This window comes from Perca flavescens, chromosome 6 (assembly GCF_004354835.1).
Source record: "Perca flavescens isolate YP-PL-M2 chromosome 6, PFLA_1.0, whole genome shotgun sequence".
In the NCBI taxonomy this organism is placed as follows: domain Eukaryota; kingdom Metazoa; phylum Chordata; class Actinopteri; order Perciformes; family Percidae; genus Perca; species Perca flavescens.
This window is the reverse complement of record NC_041336.1, coordinates 16908482-16932239: the sequence shown is the minus strand read 5'-3', so window position 1 is coordinate 16932239 and position 23758 is coordinate 16908482. Positions and strand designations below refer to the sequence as shown.

Sequence of the window (23758 nt, the reverse complement as noted above, 5' to 3'; positions counted from 1 at the left end):
CTAAAGGACTTATAATGCTTTACAAAACCACAACGGCTGTCTGTATTCTACATATTACGGTAACAAGCCGCAGCCACTCGGCGTGCGAGCAACTGAGATTGTTCGGCCTTCCCTCAACACAAGGCAGCGTCTCATGATTCATTCAGCCAAACACAGACAGCACTAGACGGGCTAGACAACGGGCACTCTTCCGATCCAGGGAATCATAGGGCTGGGGGTCCAAAGTAAGAGGAGCAAGTGTCCCACTGAAAGGAGGAACTAGCTAGGTAGTCATGGCGGAGGTTGGTGAGGTTTTGATGTCGGTTTTGTCTACGATTCGGGTTCCGAAGCCCGGGGACCGTGTCCACAAAGACGAATGCGCCTTGTCATTTTCCTCGCCGGTGAGCCAACTCCTTTTACAAATCACAACGTTAGCCAAAAAACGGTGTTGTTTTATTTTTTATTCACTTCCAAGCTCTTTCTTCTTTGTTTAATGTAATGTTTTTTCAGTGCTGTCCTACTTTAGCGCACTGGCTTCCTACATTTTCCTGTTTCAACTAACTAGCAAGCTAGCGTCAGGCTAAGCTAATAATGCACTGTAATGGAAACTTAGCTGCACAAGCTTGTTAGCTAGCTATGCCAGTGCAACTGTATGCTGTCAAACTAGCTAGCAAGCTAACGTTTTATGCTTGCCACTGTGGCAGGACTGTTCATGCTTTTTAACGTATCATAGCCCACATTTTTTATTTTCAATCTTTAGGTGAAATTTCTCGTGGACTTAGATAACATTAAACCCGTGTTAAACTAATTTGCAAGCGTTAGCAGGTAGAATGGAGAGCTAGTTTGCTAAAATATTGTACAGTAACTATATGTGACATCCACATTGCATTTGACTTCCCAGAGGTGTGTCATAATGGAGAAAGATAAGGTTGTAAAATTTAACATTACATGTGTCTTCTTTACAGGAAAGTGAAGGAGGTCTGTATGTGTGCATGAACAGTTTTCTTGGCTTTGGGAGTCAGTATGTGGACAGGTACCATGCCCGGACTGGACAGAGGGCTTACTTGCACATCACCCGGTCTCGCAAGCCTAAGGTGGACACTTTATAATGCTTTATGATTTATTTTCCTTAAGACTATGGTCAATTCCACATGGACACATTAAATTACATTTAACACTTTCTGCACCATCTCTTAACATGTCAAGTAAACTGATCTCAACACACACTCGTATATTTGTTATTCCCACAGAAGGAAGATGACAGTAACTCTGGATCTGGACACCCACCTAAGAAAAAGCCCACCAGATTAGCTATAGGTGAGTGCATGAGAGAGTATTTACACAAACACAGATACAACCGGTGTCTTCCTTTTGAGACTGACCTGTGTCTACCTCCCCTCTTGTTTCTGGTCTGTCAAGGGATTGAAGGAGGGTTTGATGTGGAGCAGGAACAGTATGAGGAGGATGTAAAGGTGGTCATTTTACCTGACAGACAGGAAGTGACATCAGAGGACCTTGCTACCATGCCTGACGTTGTAAGAGAGCGGGTGAGATATTTTTTGTTTTCTGGCAAGAGAAATGTTATCATTCTGTTAAGATTCTGTTGGGTTTTTCACAATGGCAATACACTACCCTACAATATTAGAAGTGACGCTGGTACAGTTTTAAAGTACCATATATCACATTGTCATAATATAGAAAACAGTTAAAAAAAAATAATTAATGACTTAGTGATTGCTCTCATTAATACAAGAACATAGCTGAGAGGTTTGCTGAAAACATGGACAGTCTTTACAGATCTTTGACAAGTTAGTCGTCATACAATATATTGTACATATATTCCTATAGTAGAACATTGGGGAATATGCACATACAGTAGGGATAAAACACAAGGACATATGGATACTACATTTGTTACTTCCAGTGATCAAGTAATTGAGAAGTTTCATCATGAGCTGTTAATCGGGTCTAATTTGTTCCTGTCGATTCATTTGCGGTCCCTCAAGGTGTCCCTGTCGATGACGGGTATCATGGCAGCCGACTCAGTGTCTCATGCTTTACAAGTTCAACAATGGGATGGAGAGGTGAGACAGGAGTCAAGGCATGCCGCTGACCTTAAACAGCTTGACAATGGAGTCAAGATCCCTCCCAGGTAAGACTTTATGTCACAGCTGTCCCTTGAATAAACCCCCCGTGCAGTTCCTCCCAAATTAGAACTTTATAAACAAAGCTTCTTATATTTCTCTCTGCATTGATGATATAATGGCAAATGCAAAATGTTCAGGCTATAATGCTTTTTGGATTTAGGATCCACTTATCCATTATTGCATTGGTCCATTAATGCTGTTGTGTCCCCAATAATACGAGTTAGAATGGAGATTGCTGTTTAGTTTCATTACTCAAACCCTACAAGATCATCAAGGGCAGTGAAAGAGTCAAATATGTCTTACTTACTCACTGTTCTACATCCTAGTGGCTGGCGGTGTGAGGTGTGTGACCTCCAGGAGAATATTTGGATGAACCTGACGGACGGAAAATTGCTGTGTGGTCGCAGATATTTTGATGGCTCCGGGGGCAACAACCATGCCCTACTCCACTTCCAGGAGACGGGATACCCAATTGCTGTCAAACTTGGTACCATTACTCCCGATGGAGCAGGTAAACCGATGACGGGATGATTTCTTGGTTGTCATAATGTTAAAGTCAAACTGAATGTCTTGTCTCCATAAATTCAATCAAATTGTCATTTAATGACAGCAGCCTGCTACGCAACACAAGAGCCACAGGGTTTGAACAACCCAGATTAGTTTTTATGCCAAAGTCTCCTTCTTATAGAACTTTTAAAAAAAATACATGAACATGTTCTCCTGAGCTTGTTGAATGCGCCACTAATTAAACATTCACCAGGGAAAATGCATTGCTAACATGAATTTGCAGGCTAAATTAGGGCTGGGCAATATGGCCTAAAAAAAAAATAATTCCCGAGCCCATTCGGAACTACGGGAGCGTCTGTGGATGTTAAGGAGAAAACCGATTTTCATTTTAACAAATGGACGTTAACTACATATTCGAGTTAACCGATAAAATCGATTTATCGCCTAGGCTAAATAGCTGCTCTGCTCAGGACATTAAACAGCACATAAACGTACCTGCAAAGGTCACTTTGGTCCGTTTAGATGCTGCTGTGGTTCTTACTCTTCAATACTATTGCTAACAAGACACTGTCTACCCATGTCTATTAAGACACAGTGCAAGTTTGTTTTTCATTGACCTGTAATTGCCACCTATATTTTGTATGTCCAGATGTGTATTCATATGATGAGGATGACATGGTTCTGGATTCCAAGTTACCGGAGCACCTAGCTCATTTTGGCATTAACATGATGACCATGGAGAAGGTAAGTTCATTGTTTCTGCTGTTTTTTGTGGAAGCTATTGCAAATATCAAATCTGTTCCATTGATTACATGGTATTACTAATGGGTCTCAAATGTATGTCCAGTGCTAGAGAACCAAAAGCACTCGTATGCCTGGCTCCTCTTGGTTATTTTTTCTTACCAGGACATTGTTGTCCGATACTTATGTGTATGTTTATAATAACATATTATTAAAGGATTATGATAGCATTATTACACTTTCATTGCATACCCATTTTCATATCTGACTATTTTCTTCACACCTGTTTCTTCTCTATTTCTCTGCTGCCATTAATTTATTTGTCACCTGCTTCTCTACTTATGCAGAGTGCAGACTACACAGTTGTCAATGTCTAGATCCCTGTGCCTCTCACTGTGTACTGCAATGTTGTTTCTTGTCTTGGTAATGTGTCGCTGCACACACATAATTATGTTGCACAGACAGGGGGCGGATGAATTGTGCTACAGTGGAGCAGAAGACAAAGTGCAGCACTTAGTGCTGTGATGATGGGTTTTGTAGTTTCTTCCTTGTCTGCCTGCTGTCATTACTACTTCTTTATTTAAGGATGTGATTAGTTTGTACTCTGCATCCTTAATTCTCTTATCACGTTGACTTCTCTGCTCTCAGACCGAGCGGACGATGACAGAGCTGGAGATTGCTGTGAACCAGCGTGTGGGGGAGTGGGAGGTGATCCAGGAGTCTGGGACCACCCTACGGCCCCTGTTTGGCTCCGGTTTGACTGGCATGAAGAATCTGGGCAACAGCTGCTACCTCAACTCTGTCATGCAAGTGCTCTTCACTGTTCCAGACTTCCAGAACAAGTCAGTACCCTCTTTTACTCATAGCCCCCATCATCCTGTTCCTCCTAGTTGTTATGTTGACGATGTCACTTCCTGTGATAAAAGACCATGTTAATTCTTAGGGCTAACTGCAATAAAAATATTGTAGTAAAGTTGAAATAATTATTCCTCATTTCTTTAATATTCCTCTTAAAAACTGACACTTTTCACACGGTCCAGCATAATGAAGTAAGATACTGAATGTAAAGAATATATATCATATCCTTTTATTCATGCCTTGCAGGTACGTGTCTAACATCGACAAGATCATTGATGAAGCCCCAAGCGACCCCACCCAGGACTTCAAAACCCAAGTGTGAGTGTCCTCTGCTAGTGTCTGTTTATTTTCTATGGCCAGCTTATTTATTACCATTAAATGCTCAAAAGCACTGCTCAGTGGTACGGCAGGAAAGCAAAGGGCCGTGTTTGATAAAATATTTCAAATTCCAAAGTGCTCTCTTCTGCATACCTCTTTTCCTTTAGCACAATTTCCACACACATGCATTCAAACACACATCCTTTCCTTTTTTTTCCATTTTTGTCTTGAAAATGTCAGAGTCACAGTAGATGAAAGAAACCATCCACATAAATACACACAAACATATTCGTAGTGTGCCAGCTGTCAGCCACAAAGCCGATTACAGATTATTTTCCAGGCAGCTCCGTATTTAAATCTGATTTTTGTTTTTAATGTGGGTTATCCTCCAGAATATAAATTTTCTATTGATTTTCTAAGAGTTTACACAGACAAATATTGACACTTGGAATCTTGGTGTAATATTAGCTCTTTGCCATTGCAGGAAAAAGGAGTTTTGCTTCAACTCTGTATCATCTAAACTGATAGAGCCTCACATTGTGGAAACAAAAGTGAATCCTTACTCTGGTATTGCTCATGCGTATGTCCTATACAGTAACTTGACACCTTTTGGCTGTCACTCTTTTTTTTTTTTTTTTTTTCCTTCTTTTTTTTTTATTTGAAATTGAGACCTGCCAGATGTGAATCTGGCCTAGTTCACACAATACTTTTGTTGCTGTACAATTTTTTTTTTATACTCACCTTAGATGAGAAAGTACACATTCCACCATGTTATTTTAAAGCCAAAACTACATTTAGGCCTATATCCAAATCCCCCTCCTGTGTGAGACTGTTGTTGGATGTGCAGTGATGTCATCTTTGTTTGTTTATTCTTGCAGAGCCAAGCTCGGCTACGGTCTGTTGTCAGGAGAGTATTCCAAACCAGCACCAGACCATGGAGATGAAAATGCTGCGTCTGAACCCAGGGTAGAAAGAAGCAATCAGTCACAATGGATTTACAAGTCTTAGCTTTAACAGATATCCATGGCACATCTGGGATTTACTCTCAGAAATAAATGAGAATGTCGTCTATCTAATGTAAGCCCTCACCGTTGACTAATCTGACTGTTCATGCTTTCCTTGCAGGGAGACCAAATCGGTATAGCACCACGAATGTTTAAAGCACTTGTTGGGCGGGGCCACCCAGAGTTCTCCACCAATCGACAACAGGATGCTCAGGAGTTTTTATTGCACTTCATAAACATGGTGGAGGTAATGTAGCACTCTCACTCTGCTTCTCTTTTTCGTCGCCAGCTTTTCTCTGATATTATTATTTCTTTTCACCAACAGAGAAACTGTCGCTCTGCGTCCAACCCATCTGAAGCCTTTAGGTTCCTGGTGGAGGAGAGGATTGTGTGTCAGCAGTCACAGAAAGCCAAGTACACGCAGCGGGTGGATTACATCGTCCAGCTGCCTGTGCCGATGGACCAGGCTACCAACACAGGTGAAGGGTTGACGACATACAATGTCCAATTTAATCTCCAATTCTACACATGATCAGGGGTATGAGCTGTGCTCAACGTGGGATGCAGGGCACAATGCAGCGGCCATAGTGTGGCATAGGATTATGTCACCAACATGCTCCAGGAAGCAAGAAAGTGCTCGGAAGTGTGAAAAACAAATTGAACTCAGTAAAGGCTATTTGTGAATTACACATTCCAATTGATTACAAAAAAGACCCTGGCAGTTGTCTTGAGGAGGTTACATGTCCTTTTAGTAATGAATACGTAGAGAAACCTTTTTATCAAGGTACTCCAAAGATTTAGTATTGCATCTATGAAGTTGAAGTGATTTACTTACTGTACTTTAAAAACTATAAATCGGTGCGTGTCCCCACACATGTGCAGTACAGCAGCGGGGGCGGAAAGTTGCTGAATCCCTACAAGGCTCATTGATTGCAGTTCACCGGCTACAGGTGTCTTGCCAAAGACTAATCATCTGCCAAAAACTAATTGGTGTCCACCCTACATGTAAATGATTAAATTGGGGACACGCTGGCTGAATCTCTAGATGAGCTGCAGCTGAGCCGCGACTGATTAAGTCGCGCTGCAACGTGTGTTTACAGGTTGGTGCTCTTCAGCTTGTTGTTTTGCTGCGCACATTTCTCCGGCCGTTCTGCGTGCTGCTTCGCCGGGTTCCCTGCTTCTACCACCTGGGCCACATTGCCTAAAACTACCACGATGTGTGACTGTTGCATGAACAAAGCGGACATGTTGAATCTCTACATGAGCTGCAGCCGAACCACATCTGAGTAAACCTGCAACATGTGTTACAGGTTGAGTTTTATAAAAAACAAATTACAAAAAACACACATTCAAGAGGTGCTTTACTCATGCCATATAAAACCGCCTTTGACTGCACAGTGCAAGTAAAAAGAGAGGCATTATCACTCAGCACAATATACTTCAAGGTGGAGATTTTCAACTCCAATATAATGCTGGATAGTTTAATGCATCATATTTTAATTGTGGTATTTTGTGAGTAGAATCTGTGACGTTCTCTGTCAGGTGAATGTATGTTTTCCTCTGAAGTACCAGTACACAGTAAGTCAGTAGTATAGGCCTACAGTTGGGTTAATGAGTGCTTTGGGGGCCTTCTGTAAGTTATTTCAGAGTACAGTGGTTCTGGAGAAAGCAATACAGGAGGCAAAGCAATCGGCCCATCCCAAATAGAGGATGGATACCTTAACCGAGCCCGTTGGGACCCGTCTGGCCGGGCCGGGTTCGGACAGATATTTAGAAATGATGGGTTCTGGTCGGGCTCGGTCACATCAGCGCGATAAGGTATTGAACATTTTAAATTTAAAAAAGCTTATTAAGTAGATGCGCGCCTGTGTTAACGTACATAAACGTCTTAATGCCTGTCTGGCTCGGGCCGGGTTCGGTTACTGCTCTGTCGGACGCGGGCCGGGCTCGGACAGAAAAATGCAGCCCGATCCACGCTCCAATCCCAAACGGATATGTTTTGAACAGGCACTGCACTTGTGTGTAAAATTGGTGGGGTGTTGCTTTAAGATGGTCTGTACGTGTCAGACAACGTGTTAACGTTCCGTTTTTATTTCATAAAAAGATATTTCTTATGTACAGACATGCATTTGCTACAGTTGTTGTTTCTTAACCATGTACATCTTATCTAACAGAAGAGCTTCAGGAAGCAGAACGCCGGCGTGAGGAGGGGGACTCCTCAGCCCCTACGGTGCGCGCACAAATCCCCTTCACAGCTTGCATGGCGGCCCTCAGTGAACCAGAGATCCTCGCAGACTTCTGGAGCTCGGCTGTGCAGTCCAAGACTACTGCTACCAAGTATGAGAGAGACAGCCACTCATACTTAAAGTGATGAAACAAAACTTAAATATATTTATTAATATCATCTTTTGCCTCATTTGTCAGAACGACCCGCTTTGCCTCTTTCCCCGACCACCTGGTCATCCAGATTAAGAAGTTCACCTTTGGCCTTGACTGGGTGCCCAAGAAACTGGGTGAGCTAAGATATTATAAAATGATTCTGTTGGTAAGATCATTATTTTTCTTTATTCCTACCGGGGTTGGTAATTTGTTCACTGGGACACATTAGCCCATATTATAGTCTGAGGGAACTTCTGATACACAAACAGCAATTCATGTTGTACAGACTCACTGTCATTTATACAGTTATCTTTTATACTGACCAGGCACAATACTTGTTCCTGATCGACTGGTCAGTGTCTATTACTACTCTCTTTTGCCATCTCTTTCTCATAATCCTAAAACTTATCGGTATATTTAGTCATGACTAGGGTTGGGTAACTACGCAAACGGTAGTATTCGGTCCGGATTAGGACACAAATTTCAGTTCCTCATTTCGGTTCCGACTGAAATATTTTCCCTCTGTCTCTCCGGACAGCCGAGTGGCGCACGTGTCTGCTCACTGTGTGAAGCGCGTGTCCGTGCTATTCTGCGACATGCACTCTACAATCCCTGCTCATAGACTGCTTTTTGTACACGCTCTGAAACAGACGTAAAAATATCACACTTTCTCTGTAGTCTACCGTTAGCTAAATGTATGCTACTTTTAAAATGCCATATTTTCCTTCTGGGCTCACCAAAACGGACGTGAAAACATATTAACCATGTACTGCACGTGAACGCTAAACATATTACACTTGCTCTGCTAGTCTATCGTTCAGGACAAGAGCCTGTAGCCTGGTGGTGGGGGAGGCAGGACAGCCTCCCCAAATTGTCTGCCCTTTCAAACTCATACCTGGGTGTGTACAGACCTTTTGGACAACATCTGAGAGTTTTCTCCTGTGCAGGACATGCCATAAGTCAGGAGAGGTGTCCTATCTTGCCAGAGAAAGCAAATATGGTCACTTTTCTGCAAAAGAACTAGTTTGAAGCTGGTTGGCATACCAACTCAACATTTATTTTGTTGTTACTTGTTAATAGTGTAACTTTTATTTGTTAAATTGTTGTAGTTGTGTGTTAGGTGACTTAGGTTTACTTATTATATATTTATGTACTTTAAAACGTTAATATATTGTTAATTTTAAATTATTTTAAATTGGGGAAAAAAACTCGTAAAAATCGTACCAACGGTACCCAACCCTAGTCATGACACTGTACATTTACATGACTGGCTCTGATTACATCCTGTTCCAACTACATTGGCACACAACAAATACATTGATTTCTTGAGCAATGTGTTAACACCCATTAAAGTTAAATCGCAGAGATTTCGGAAGCCATTGATGGCGACTAATATCTTTTACTCCATTTTGTTTTAAGTGCTTTTATGTAGTTTTGTGGAGTAGAGAACAACTCTGTTTTTCCGTTTCTGGGGAAATCCAAAAGCGTGCTAGGTTTTTGCTTCTGCAAGTTTGTCCTGGGGAGAAGGCAGTAACGTTAGACTATATATGGAGAGTCACTTTTTTTTTATGTTTTATGTTACTGTTAACTGGCCCTGGCAATAGCAAACCAACCAGCCCTAAGTAGAAATAAAACCATAATAACTAAGTAAACTATTCAACAAAAACACTAGAAGAAAGCAACAAACATAGAAGCTCTCCCCTACAGAGCTTCCTGGCAAGAAGTTGTTTGTTGAAAGACAAAAAAAGACTAACTTAGGATAATTAACTGACTAAGCAAAGTTTGACAGTAGAAGGCTTATGTTTCTGGCATTAACCTGGCAGCAATATATACAAGAGCTATGGATTAAGTCCTGACAAAATAGCTTACAAGTGCAGCTCCTCAGCTGATCTATACCGTGATGACCGTGATAGGCCGCGGGTCCCTATTTTCACCAGCCAATAGCACGAAGGAGGAGGACCCAGAGCTTTTACACAAAGTTGAACTTTTCTTAACTTCCCCATATAGTGCCGCATTCAGGACACCTTGTTGTAAAACATTGTTTGTTAAAATAAGGTAAGGAAAACAAACATTTGGACTAAAGTGAATTATAGGTGATTGATCATTTTCTTCTGTGCAGATGTGAGCATCGACGTTCCTGATACTCTGGACCTGAGCGCGCTAAGTGCAACCGGCCAGCAGCAAGGGGAAGAGCTTCTACCAGAGGTGGCCCCGCCTCCACTCATGACCCCAGATGTGGAGGTTAAAGGTATCCTGGGTTTCCATGGCAACGAGGAGGACGACTCTCTCTACTCCCCACTACTGTGTTAGTCTGTCTGTCTTTTCTGCTCTTTTCCTTCTTCCTCTGTGATGCTCTTATTTGTCAAGCCTTGTTTCCTCCTTTACTTCTTTTCTGCCTTTCTGTTTTCGTGCCTCCTTCTGTTGCCTTATTTGTTTACTTTTGCATTATGTGAAGTGATTTGCGTTACATTTCAATTTAAAGTAATAGTTACTGTAATTGTTCTGTTTTTCATGTATATGAGTTGATGTTTCTATATATTTTCATAATTTTTTTTTAAACATGTTAATATTAAGAAAGTGCTCAGGGCACAAAATGTTTTTTTCTTTTTTGTAATTGTGTGTTTCCACACAAAAAAAATGAAGACCAGCAAACAAACAAAAAATGTGAAATGCACTAAGTACCTGTTAAGTAATTTCAAGTTTTTCTTTTCAACACATTCAGCTCCAGTACTTGATGACTCTACTGTGTCCCAGTTATGTGAAATGGGATTCCCACTGGAGGCCTGCCGGAAAGCGGTGTACTACACTGGAAACACTGGAATCGATGCTGCCATGAATTGGATCATGGGCCATATGGATGACCCAGGTGTGCAGAGCAGTGGGGATTTACCTGAAAGCAAGTCATCAATCAGTCTGATCGCTCCTCTCACTCTCACTTATGTTCTCCTCTTTCTGATTGGCTGCAGACTTTGGGTCCCCCCTGGTGTTACCAGGCTGCAGCTCCGGCCCCGGGACCACACCCACAGAGAGCCTCTCTGAGGAGCACCTGGCAACCATCGTCTCCATGGGCTTCAGCCGAGACCAGGCAACCAAAGCACTTCGAGCCACGGTTAGAATCAAACTCCTTTGTTAGAGATGGAGATTTGACTTAATGTTATATGCCACTAGTCTAAAAGTAGATCTATGCCAATACAAGCACAGCTGCTTTTATTCAGACAGTATTGTCGGCAAGTTTCTTCATTGTGTGAGAGACTAACTAGTTGTTGGCCTTAATACCTTAACAAAATAAGTAGTACGATTTAACTTAAAGTTGCTGTCTCAGAAGCACTGGTAAGAGATATGTCTTAGGCTGTATTTACTGTATGGGGTTGTGCCAAACATAATTTACATTAGCCACCACAGTTTTGCCTATATGTCCAAATAAAACAGCCAGAAATTATAAAAAAAAAAACTGAGTACAGTATGTCATAGCCAAGCACTGCTGTTGAATGGGAGTAGCAGACATAACACACAAAAGCACCCTGTAGCTAACACAAATTTGCAAATGGCCATATTTTGGCAGCGTTGGAGGGTTAAAATTAGTGCTGTCAAATGATTAAAATATTTAATTAATTAATTAATTAATGTCATAGCTAACTCACGATTAATCGCAATTATCCATCCATCCATCTTCGTCCGCTTATCCGGTGTCGGGTCGCGGGGGGAGCAGCTCCAGCAGGGGACCCCAAACTTCCCTTTCCCGAGCAACATTAACCAGCTCCGACTGGGGATCCCGGCGTTCCCAGGCCAGGTTGGAGATATAATCCCTCCACCTAGTCCTGAGTCTTCCCCGAGGCCTCCTCCCAGCTGGACGTGCCTGGAACACCTCCCTAGGGAGGCGCCCAGGGGGCATCCTTACCAGATGCCCGAACCACCTCAACTGGCTCCTTTCGACGCAAAGGAGCAGTGGCTCTACTCCGAGCTCCTCACGGATGACTGAGCTTCTCACCCTATCTCTAAGGGAGACGCCAGCCACCCTCCTGAGGAAACCCATTTCGGCCGCTTGTACCCTGGATCTCGTTCTTTCAGTCATGACCCAGCCTTCATGACCATAGGTGAGGGTAGGAACGAAAACTGACCGGTAGATCGAGAGCTTTGCCTTCTGGCTCAGCTCTCTTTTCGTCACAACGGTGTGATAGATTGAATGTAATACCGCACCCGCTGCGCCGATTCTCCGACCAATCTCCCGCTCCATTGTCCCCTCACTCGCGAACAAAACCCCAAGGTACTTGAACTCCTTCACTTGGGGTAAGGACTCATTCCCTACCTGGAGAAGGCACTCCATCGGTTTCCTGCTGAGAACCATGGCCTCCGATTTAGAGGTGCTGATCCTCATCCCAACCGCTTCACACTCGGTTGCGAACCGATCCAGTGAGTGCTGAAGGTCACAGGCCGATGATGCCATCAGGACCACATCATCTGCAAAGAGCAGCGATGAGATCCCCAGCCCACCGAACTGCAACCCCTCCCCACCCCGACTACGCCTCGATATCCTGTCCATAAATATTACAAACAGGATTGGTGACAAAGCGCAGCCCTGGCGGAGGCCAACCCTCACCTGAAACGAGTCCAACTTACTGCCGAGAACCCGGACACAGCTCTCACTTTGGTTGTACAGAGATTGGATGGCCCTGAGTAGAGACCCCCTCACCCGGTTGGGCATACTCCCAGGCTCCCTCCAGGATCCTTGCGAGAGTGAAGAGCTGGTCCGTTGTTCCACGACCAGGACGGAATCCGCATTGTTCCTCCTCAACCCGAGGTTCGACTATCGGCCGAACCCTCCTTTACAGCACCTTGGAGTAGACTTTACCAGGGAGGCTGAGAAGTGTGATAACCCTGTAATTGGCACACACCCTCTGGTCCCCCTTTTTGAAAAAGGGGAACCACCACCCCAGTCTGCCACTCCTTTGGCACCGTCCCAGACTTCCATGCAATGTTGAAGAGGCGTGTCAACCAGGACAGCCCCTCCACACCCAGAGCCTTGAGCATTTCTGGACGGATCTCATCAATCCCCGGGGCTTTGCCACTGTGGAGTTGTTTGACTACATAAGTGACTTCCGCCTGGGAAATCGACGACAATCCCCCGTTATCCTCCAGCTCTGCCTCTAACATAGAGGGCGTATTAGTCGGATTCAGGAGTTCCTCAAAGTGCTCCTTCCACCGCCCTATTACCTTCTCAGTTGAGGTCAACAGTGTCCCATCCTTACTGTACACAGCTTGGATGGTTCCCCTTCCCCCCCTCCTGAGGTGGCGAACAGTTTTCCAGAAGCACTTTGGTGCCGACCAAAAGTCCTTCTCCATGTCTTCTCCAAACTTCTCCCACACCCGCTGCTTTGCCTCTTTCACGGCAGAGGCTGCAGCCCTTCGGGCCCTTCGGTACCCTGCAACTGCCTCCGGAGTCCTCCGGGATAACATATCCCGGAAAGACTCCTTCTTCAGTCGACTGCTTCCCTGACCACCGGTGTCCACCACAGTGTTCGTGGGTTACCGCCCCTTGAGGCACCTAAGACCCTAAGACCACAGCTCCTCGCCGCAGCTTCAGCAATGGAAACTTTGAACATTGTCCACTCGGGTTCAATGCCCCCAGCCTCCACAGGGATGCACGAAAAGCTCCGCCGGAGGTGTGAGTTGAAAGTCTGTCGGACAGGGGCCTCCTCCAGACGTTCCCAATTTACCCGCACTACACGTTTGGGCTTACCAGGTCTGTCCAGAGTCTTCCCCACCCCTGACCCAACTTACCACCAGATGGTGATCGGTTGACAGCTCTGCCCCTCTCTTCACCCGAGTGTCCAAAACATACAGCCTCAGATCAGATGAAACGATTATGAAATCGATCATTGACCTTCGGCCTAGGGTGCTCTGGTACTAAGTACACTTATGAGCATCCCTATGTTCGAACATGGTGTTTGTTATAGACAATCCATGACTAGCACAGAAGTCCAACAACAAACAACCACTCTGGTTTAGATCAGGGAGGCCGTTCCTCCCAATCACGCCTCCAGGTGTCTCCATCATTGCCCACGTGTGCGTTGAAGTCCCCCAGCAGAACAATGGAGTCCCCCACTGGCGCCCCATGCAGGACTCCACTCAAGGTCTCCAAGAAGGCCGAATACTCCGAACTCCTGTTTGGTGCATATGCACAAACAACAGTCAGAGTTTTCCCCCACAACCCGCAGGCGTGGGGGAGGCGACCCTCTCGTCCACCGGGTAAACTCCAACACAGCGGCGCTCAGCCGGGGGCTTGTGAGTATCCCCACACCTGCCCGGCGCCTCACACCCTGGGCAACTCCGGAGAAGAAAAGAGTCCAACCCCTATCCAGGAGTACGGTTCCAGAACCGAGACTGTGCGTAGAGGTAAGCCCCACCAGATCTAACCGGTAGCGCTCCACCTCCCGCACCAGTTCCGGCTCCTTCCCCCACAGAGAGGTGATGTTCCACGTCCCCAGAGCCAGCGTCTGCCGCCCGGGTCTGGTCCGTCGAGGCCCCTGACCTTCACTGCCATCGCAATTAATCTCACATTTTTATCTATTCTAAATGTCCCTTGATTTCTTTTTGTCCCATTATATTTTTTCATTTTAATGCTCTTATCAACATGGAAAGGTTGATCGGCTTGCTTTGTGCAAATGTATTTTTTTTTTTATTGAAAACAACATTGGCATATACGTACTCAAAAAAAAATTATATAATATAATTTTTTTAGCCTGTTTTATTTTCATTAATGTTTCATGTAAAGCGCTTTGAATTGCCTTGTTTCTGAAAGTTGCTGTAGAAGTAAAGTTGCCTTGCCTTACAACCTCAGCCTGTCAGTCAGTCCCCAGGGTCAGAAACCACTGTGCCTGGCTGCTCATCTCCGAGGAAGTGTAACATCAACAGCACCGTGACCGCTTTCGGCTCGCCATAAATATTATATCGTAGCAAACGCTGTCTGCTTGAAGTTATGAAAAACTGTAACCACACTTAAAACCACTTTATCTGCATCGCTGTGACTTCAACAAAACTGCAAACCATTTGGTCGCAGTCTGGAGCCCTGTGTTACCTCCATTTTCCATTGCTGAGGCAAGCGTGGCTGGCCTATGGTTTCCCCGACTCATTTCCTGGTTCTCCTTCTCCATAACCAATGTAAAATCAAGGAGAGGGTTAACTTTCCCAGCTGCAGGTTTCCCACCGTGGTCAGAAAGAACAGGGGAGACACTTTGTTTCTCTCCCTGACTGTAGAGTCACTACTCGCTCCGAAGCTACTCACCGTGACGAGCCTACTAGCTAGCTACACGGCTCGCAAGCTATAGCCCAAACAAGTGTGTGCGCTTGTCAGTACCCGATCCGTTCCAACTGCACAATCCGTTCTGCGCATGCGCTGTGGTACGATGATTTACGACACTACCCGATCTGTTCCCACACTAGCCTCCACCGGGAAACTAACGTTAGTTTAGCTAATAGCTAATTCACGTTAGTTTAGCTAACAGCTAAATCGGGCGGACCGCTAGGTGATTATAGCGGTCTGCCGTTAGCCTCCACTGGGAAGCTAACGTTACTTTAGCTAACAGCTAATTTGGCTAACCGCTAGCTGAGACATCATGCAAACTTTTAAAAGACCCTCAAAATAAAACTTCAAAACAAACGTTAACATATATAACAGCTGTTACATCAGTTCTGCTTTACTTGTGCTCATTTAAAATACAATCACTCAATACTTGTCTTTATTGTTACTGTAAAGTCTTAATTTTGCTGTAGCCTGCTTTTCCCATTATGTTTGACTTAACGTTATTTTAGACTGAATCTAGCTGTCCGTTCTGCCTGCACGATCCGTTCTGCGCATGCTTTATTTGTCGGCCAGCGTTTAGCCGAATTAGCTGTTTGCTAAACTAACGTTAGCTTTGGTGGAGGCTAGCGTGGAACAGATCAGGCAGGTCGTAAAACAGTATTATCATCTGCGCATGCTTGAACATCATGCGCAGAACGGATTGTGCAGGTGGAACGGATCGTGTACTGACCATAGGTACTGACAGTGCTGCGGCTGCAGCGTGTGTCTGTTTTGTTTCCGGTCTGCTATGGCCACGCCAAGACCCGCCCTTCAATCACTACTATTGGCCAGGCGTCCAAGGTAACGTAACCCCTTTTGTTCAGGTCCTATCCCCTGACCAATCGGCTATCCTAACGACCCCCGTAGGGCAGTTCTTGGCGTCCTTTGCTTCCTAGCTAGATCCGAAAGAACATTAATCCTTCTTTAACTGTCTATGCGTTAATCGCGCGATAAAAAAATTGTCGCCGTTAAAATGGGTTTGCGTTAACGCCGTTAATAACGCGTTTAACTGACAGCACTAGTTAAAATAGGTGCAGCTCAAAAATTACATAAAAAAGAAAGAAAAGATATGGTGGGACACTTTTGCACAAGTGAACTAGTTGGACTAAGAGCTGCAGGTACCAGTTTGGGTTTAGGTACCCATCATTAGCCACAGTACCAGTCGCATGTTGAGGCAGTGAAAACACTTTAGCAGCATAGCTCTGGTCTTTCTGTTATATTATTACAGTTACAGTATTAACACAGTTATTATTATCAAACATATAAAAAAGTATTTTGCCAGCCTGTGAAGAAATTGCATCAGCTGTCTTCTGGCCCTCTAACTTGTAAAATGTTGTACTTCATAATTCGTAATATCAAAACAAACTCTTTGTCTCCATTTCTCTAATAATGTCTCCTTTTTCTGGTGATGGTTTCACAGAGTAATGTCCTAGACCGGGCAGTGGACTGGATCTTCTCCCACCTGGATGACCTGGAGTCCATGGATGTGTCTGAAGGCGGTCGCTCAGCCGCAGAGAGCGAGGGTGGCAGGGATCCTCCGCCTGGACCTCGTGTCAGAGATGGACCAGGCAGTGAGTCCCAAGGAGTAGGATGAGAGAGGAGGCATTCAAAAATGATCATCAGATTAGTTCAACGATGTGTTCACAAACATGAATTGTAGACCGCAGCAACATTGCAAATAATTTGTTCTTTTAGCAATCATAATTTGATTATATATTTTATAATGTATATCCTATATTATACTCATGGTTAATTTCCTTTATCCAGAGTATGAGCTGTTTGCGTTCATCAGTCATATGGGGACGAGCACAATGTGCGGCCACTACGTCTGTCACATCAAGAAGGATCAGCAGTAAGTGTTTTTTTTTTTTTTTTTTTTTTTTTGAGCTTGTTTCTGGCTTCCAGGGATACTTCGCCATTTAAAAGTCAGAACTGTTAAAAAATATTATTGTAAGTCTTAGATCCTTACAGAAAATTCTTTTCATGCACATCCCATGTTCTGAAAGAAACAAAAGGCCTAGTTTATTTATTCATTAAATGTCTTTTAAAAAAAACAGATTCTAATGTAATGTAGTAGCTAGTTCTACGCTGCCTCAGCAGGGGGCACCATACTCCAGGTCCTGTCTGAACAATAATAGCCGCTTATATAAACATAGTGCAAAGTATTAACCTGTCAACAAACTGAGGTTTAAATGGTTTATATCCACTATTTAAAATGCCAGATTTGTTTTTTAATTTTGATAATAGTAATGATCCCTTCTGAGCTGGTGGATGCTTCTTTGAACAAATAAATGACCTAAGATTGCTAAAAAAAAATTACCATTATGTGTTCTATGATGTTTTTGGTCATTTGGGAAAAGCAGGTGTCACTTTACAGAAGTGGGGGATAGTTTATTTCAAAATAAGACCCATTGATGCTGATTGAAAAAACAACAACGCTCTTTTGTGTATACATAATCAAATCCATAACCTGTATGTTATCAATTAGCACTCTGTGAACTGAGTGATCTCTCTGTTTAACAGGTGGGTCATCTTCAACGACCAGAAGGTGTGTGCTTCAGAGAAACCTCCCAAAGACCTGGGATACCTCTACTTCTACAGGAGAGTGGCTGAATAGACAAGGGAGCGTTACACTCCGGGTGAAGGCAGAGTAATGTGGACGCTAACCCAAACACACAGGACAGCATTCATAGTCGCACCCCACCAAGCTCTTACAAATGCCCTGGCATGCTTCACAGCTGATAAAAGTGTAAATAAATCTATCTGATTGCATATATACACAGTTGAATAAATTGGTGCAGATGTACAGATAAGGTGTAAGGAGATTTTTCCTTTTGGTTTGTTGATTCCAAACCATGGGCCTGTTCAGAGAATCAGATTCAGTTAGTTACCTGGACAACTATGCTGAGTAAAACCATATGAAATATGTTTAAGACACCTGTTCCATGTTTTATAAATTTTACTAGCAAATGGATCCAGATAATTCAGAAAACCTGCTTCAATGAAACCAGCCCCGAACATTTGAGGGTTCCTATGTCCATTCGCTCTTCGTGTAACTATCACCCTCATCCATGTCCTGACTATTGATTTCCGCTGCCATCAGTAGTCACTGCCCCTTCCCATCAAAATATGTTGCTTCCAGCCCCCCCCCCTTCTTTTATTGGATGGTTGCAATTTGGTGTCACCCGTTCAGACGGGCCCCAACTCCTCCTCCACCAGTTTCAGTGAGGAAGTAAAAAAAACAACGGATGAACATCCATGAAGAGCGGAAATGTCAGTGAAACAAACAAATATATAACTGCTCAAATGTGTGTGACAAAAAGGAAATAAAAAAAAAAAGTCTAAACACCAAATGAACTTGTATTTTCTCTGTGAAGTTTGGCGAGGGTGATAACTGGGGGATTTGTTTTATTTTGTTTTTGTTTTGCAAACAAATCCTTGTTACTTCTGCTGTGACAAATAAAGAATTGTCTTTCTGTGAGTCTGCCTTTTTCTTTTTCAACGAGTCAAGTTTTTTTTACCGTTAGTCAACTTATTTTCACTTCTCTTTGTGGTTTTCCATCTTATGATGTCGACCTCATGATTAAAAATTAGTGCTGAGTTTTCAAAATCCTACAAATTGTCTGGGAAAATACAGTATTCAATATAAGTAATGTCTGTTTTTCACTGCGTACAGAATCCCAGGCCTCCTAGTTTGCGAGAAAGCGCAGGCATGAAGAGCAAACCCACAAACAACCGGGGTTTGCACCGGCCTACAACTTTGTACACGTTTCTTTTCAGATGTCTTCCGCATTCGACAGGTTTGCATCCTTGTGCTCTTGTTTTCGATGCGGTGAAGCACAAAGAGGATGAGGAAAGATTTTGACCTTCAATAACTTTTTCAAAATTTAAGGTAAGATTTCAAATTAGATCATAAAATCAAGTTTTATATTGTAAATGCAATTATTGGATTTAATGTGACCATTCTGAGTCCTTTTTTTCTTTTCTTCTGTAATGGCGGATGAACCAATTTAATAATAAATATGTACATTGAACACTTAATAGTTTGCCATTGTCAGTCCTCATTTCTCTGTAATTAATCTTTAGAAGCTTAAGGAAGGAGAAAGATAAATGTGCATAACCAAGTCTCTAAGCCTGTAGTGGATATATCAACCTCAATCTAATTTTAAGGATGAAAGATTCTTTATGATCTTTATTTGTAACTCTTGTTTAGTTAGTGGGGTGAAATATATTGATAATGTCAAATTAGACTTGCTAGATTCATTTTAAAAGTTTTCCAAAGTATTCATTTTGATATGTAATTCTTCTGGCTATCCAAAAACTTAAATACAAAGATATGATTTGTGGCTTTAAAATGAGAAATTGTTTAAATAATTATTTTAGCTTGCTGAATTTAATTCTTAAAATGTTCAAAAACATAAAATGTATAAAAGAACCCAGTGATTTTATGAGATTTTTTGTTTCATATAGTTGCCATATTAGTAGGAAAAGTGTACAACAAAAACTTCTTATTTCTGATGTACTATGAGATATATATATCTGCAACAAAGGAACTTCACATGCATTATTGAGCGTGTTAATTAAATGCAAAAGAGCCAAAACATATGCTGGAATTTTCCAAGTGACATTTGTTTCAGTTTTTATGCAAGTCTACGAAGCAAGTTTTAAATGTTTAATACCAGTGATAGAAAGAGGCAGGAAGTAGAGCGCTAGCTCGTGGTTAGGGATCACACAGGTTTTTGTAAAATGTTCATCTCAAACAGAAGCTGTGTGGTATTTCTAACCTGGAAATGTTTGCTTTCACACTGTGAACAACTGCATTCAATTTGTTTTTCTTTCTTTCTACTTTTGTCTCGACTGAAATGAAATTTGTGTAATTTTACCCCTTAGATCCAACATTCAAAATGAAGACAATCGGGTGGTTTGGGTTAGGTGAGTGAAAATACTTCTATTAGCCTACATAAAGTCGTTGCAATGAGTAGCCAGTAACATAGATGCAAATATGTCCTTTTATGTTCACAATACTCTTAATCTACCTGGGAAGTGGCTGCATTTGTATTTTATTGCCTAAATTCAACCTGATAAATTGCCCTTTAACTTAAAATTAACTATATGTGTCTCCAAGGCAATGTAACAAGAATATATTAATGTGCTTCATGAATGTGATCCTCTCTCTTCAGTGCTGGGTGCACTCTCTGCTGCAGGCGACGTGATCCTCACAAAACCAGGGCAGAGTGCCACCTTCAAGTGTGGGCTCGACACAAACAATCGAGGCCTGGTGTGGAATTATGGAAATGACCAGGTTATTAGTGTTGATGGGAGGTCAGGCGTCACTCACAGGGGTACAAACAGACTTTACTTTTGTAAAGTTGATATTACCTACAGCACAACATATTGTATATGTTGTATATGATATATATCTTAACACCTTTGCAAATTAACATGTATTTTCTGCTTTAGGTACTAAATTTAATAAAAGGTCAGTGTTAAGGGGTACCAGTCTGGTGGTCTCTGGAGTGACGGAAGAAGATGTTGGAAAATATTTTTGCATGGCAGATGGGAGAAGTAAAGAACACACACTTCTTGTGGTCTCAGGTGAGCAGAAGACCCTAGAAAAATATATTTGCAAATAATTCCTAGCATAATAGAGAGTGAGTAGGGTTTACCTCATTGTTACAGTTAGGCATTTTGAATCCTAAAAGAAAATTAAATAATGTTTCTTCTGACTCTTCAAACAGTTTATTTATAAGAATAGTTTTGGCAAATGTACTAAACAATTAATGTTAATGTAAATTCTTCAAATTAACTTTTGAAAAATTGACTTTAGAATAAAAATGTTAGGCCTTTAATCAACACACACACACACTTATACATCTTACAAAGGTTGGGTATTAGTTAGTATTATTATTATTAGTATTATTATTATTGTTAGTATTAGTTAGTATTATTAATATTGTTATTATTGTTATTAGTAGTAGTAGTAGTAGTAGTATAGTACAAAGCTCCCTAGTTAACTAACTATTTTCACAAGTTGAACAGCAGTTCCTATAATGAATAAACTGACCTTCATGTGTAAAATTGGTGACGTGCCCCTTTACTTTCCTGATGTAATATCCCTCAAATTTAGATGTTCCAGTCTGTAAAGCTGTGACCATAAGCAACGAGAGATACAATAAGGAATACATTTTCATTTAGTTCTTCTTATTATGTCATAAGGGTGTGTCACATTCCTAATGATCTGGATAGTCCTTTGTTCGGCATGGCCTCCACTTTCTCTTTGTGATTCTCACTGTATACTCGTTCCCGTCTGTTGTCCCTCTCTGCGTCAGTCTCAGTCAGTCCTTCTAGTGAGCTCCAGCTGGGCACCGATGCTACGCTCCAGTGTTGGGTTAAAGGTCTGAACCCCCCGGACTCTCCAGTGCAGTGGAACAGGCCAGATGGAAGATCAGAGTCAGAGACTGTTCAACTCAAATCTGTAGCCCGCTCTGATGCAGGGAACTGGGAGTGTACGTTCTCCCATGACGGGAAGAAATACAGTGAGAGCCTAGAAATCAAAGTTCAAGGTAGGACACTGGCTTTTTTTGGTTTGTCTTTGCATATGATTTAAACCACAATAAAGGTACCTGTGTGGCCACTGGCAAAAGCAAGATGTGCTGTGTTTTTGCTTTTAGGAGCTGTTCCTGTAACAGCTGCACCATCCCCTTCACCAAGCTCAAAGGCCGTCAGTAAGTCAACCTGCCCCGACTGTGCATACTGCTTGTGTTTGTTTGGGTGAATCCTCTATGATATATTAACGAAAGTGATTCTTCACTGGATGTGTCATTGATTCCTCCCTTTCTGCCATGGTCTGTCTTCATTGCTCAACCAGGCATTGCTCAACCTCCAGCCACTGATGCTGTGCTGCTGGGGCTCAGCTGGTGGGTGTGGGTTGCAATTGGAGTAGGCGGCCTGGTCATGGTTCTCCTGATGGTCTTTGTCATTGTCTTGTACAAGAGGATCAAAAGAAGGAAGGTAAGTCAAGACAACCAGCCACAAAATCTTCATACACTCACTTGTAAATAGTCAGTGGGATAAGGAGGATGGGTTACTAAGGCAAATATATATATATATATATATATATATATATACACACACACATATATATATATATATATATATATATATATATTTGCCTGTGTATATATTTTGTTATTTCTTTCTGCTGCAGAGAAAATTTCTAAATAAGAAGAATGGCCGACAGCCACTAAAACCCAAGACATACTGCCAGTGTGACCGGTAAATGTTCTTTACTTATTTCTATCTCGTAAAAAAACTAAACTTTATCCCCTCTCTGGTCACTTTTCAAATGCTTTCTAATAGACCCTGTTCACTTTATATTAATGACAGTTTGACCTTCATTTTCACTGCGCCTTTTACCAAGTGCTTCATTATTGTGTTGTAATTAGTGTGAAAACTTCTCCTCTTTCCTCTCTTTATCGCAGCCCAGCAGCTGCAGCAAAACCGCAGCAAGGACGCAGGAAAGCGAAGCCATCAGCCCTCCCTTTGCAACCCCTGCTAATGGCGTGAGATGAAAGACTGATCCAAGAAAGGAAAAATAGACAGAAAAAAAAGAAGAGAGAGGAAGGGAAAGAGGAATAGATCAAGATAAAGAGCGAGTTAAAGAGAACCCCAGTGTGAATATGGAATGAATGTAAATGGGCTTTTGAATGCTTGAGATGAAATTTCCACCAAATATAACCAGTGTACTGAATGCAAATAGGCTCCTCCACTGCAAGAGAAAACAGCAACAGTCTGTACTTTTTTGACATTTATGCAGCATATTAACATGTTAAGAATATCCTTGAATACTGTATTGTCAACCTCTAATGTGCTTTCCATTGTACATTTCATCCAGCTGATTTTGATGTTTTCTTTCTTGTGTTTCTGTGTATTTGACAGATGTCTATGTAGACGTTGTCTTTATTTCTGTAGGCTGTGCATAAAAAGACGATAGTACTGTATTGAAGTTTTGTCTTTTTTTCCCGATAAACTATAAGGATACCCAACTGCGAAATTTGCTACATTATTTCTATCCTCATTTTACAGACAGGGGAGGCTTCCATCAGTGAGATAAAATCACAAAAAGCTAAATATGTATTGTTTTTCTTTATAGAGGGCTAATTACTGATGGTATATACATTTAATAGCTATTTCAGGAAACTATGCCAACCCTAAGCCTAAAATGGGTTTTAAATAACAAGGATTCTAACTTTAATCTTGTTCAAAATAATATCAAACACTATCTTTACTCTCTTATATTCTTTAAAATGCTTTAAACTGTGTCTACATTTGTCTAGAAGCTCTGAATTCCCCACAACTGGTGCACAGTTGTTGGCATGCAGGTGTTGACACCAGTGCAGCACTTCATGTAATGAAACACACAGTGAACACCTGTTTCAAACAGTAACACAAGACATACATACATACATACATATTTGTATGTATTT

At 42.2% G+C, this 23758-nt stretch overlaps 2 protein-coding genes across 3 annotated transcripts; both read left to right on the top strand.

The window, feature by feature from the left end:
• Window positions 1–18: 18 nt before the first annotated feature.
• Window positions 19–18753, top strand: usp5 (ubiquitin specific peptidase 5 (isopeptidase T)). Of its 2 annotated transcripts, none has more exons than XM_028580932.1 (20): window positions 19–380; window positions 945–1073; window positions 1230–1296; window positions 1399–1526; window positions 1986–2131; window positions 2453–2637; window positions 3283–3377; window positions 4023–4216; window positions 4479–4550; window positions 5429–5516; window positions 5676–5801; window positions 5880–6033; window positions 7729–7891; window positions 7979–8067; window positions 10053–10238; window positions 10656–10799; window positions 10900–11042; window positions 16693–16843; window positions 17040–17124; window positions 17796–18753. In XM_028580932.1, the coding sequence occupies exons 1-20, from the start codon at window positions 273–275 to the stop codon at window positions 17887–17889; spliced, it is 2547 nt and encodes an 848-aa protein (XP_028436733.1). In that variant the 5' UTR covers window positions 19–272; the 3' UTR covers window positions 17890–18753. The 2 variants fall into 2 exon arrangements, with proteins under 2 accessions (XP_028436733.1, XP_028436734.1); XM_028580933.1 differs by having other exon boundaries at window positions 273–380; window positions 10053–10181; window positions 17796–18078.
• A 163-nt stretch (window positions 18754–18916) lies between these two features.
• cd4-2.2 (CD4-2 molecule, tandem duplicate 2) lies at window positions 18917–23317 on the top strand. Its single transcript, XM_028581027.1, has 9 exons — window positions 18917–19164; window positions 20163–20204; window positions 20453–20614; window positions 20733–20867; window positions 21602–21835; window positions 21944–21998; window positions 22127–22283; window positions 22480–22547; window positions 22754–23317. Exons 2-9 carry the CDS (start codon window positions 20177–20179, stop codon window positions 22836–22838), a joined length of 924 nt encoding a protein of 307 aa, XP_028436828.1. The 5' UTR covers window positions 18917–19164; window positions 20163–20176; the 3' UTR covers window positions 22839–23317.
• Window positions 23318–23758: the final 441 nt, after the last annotated feature.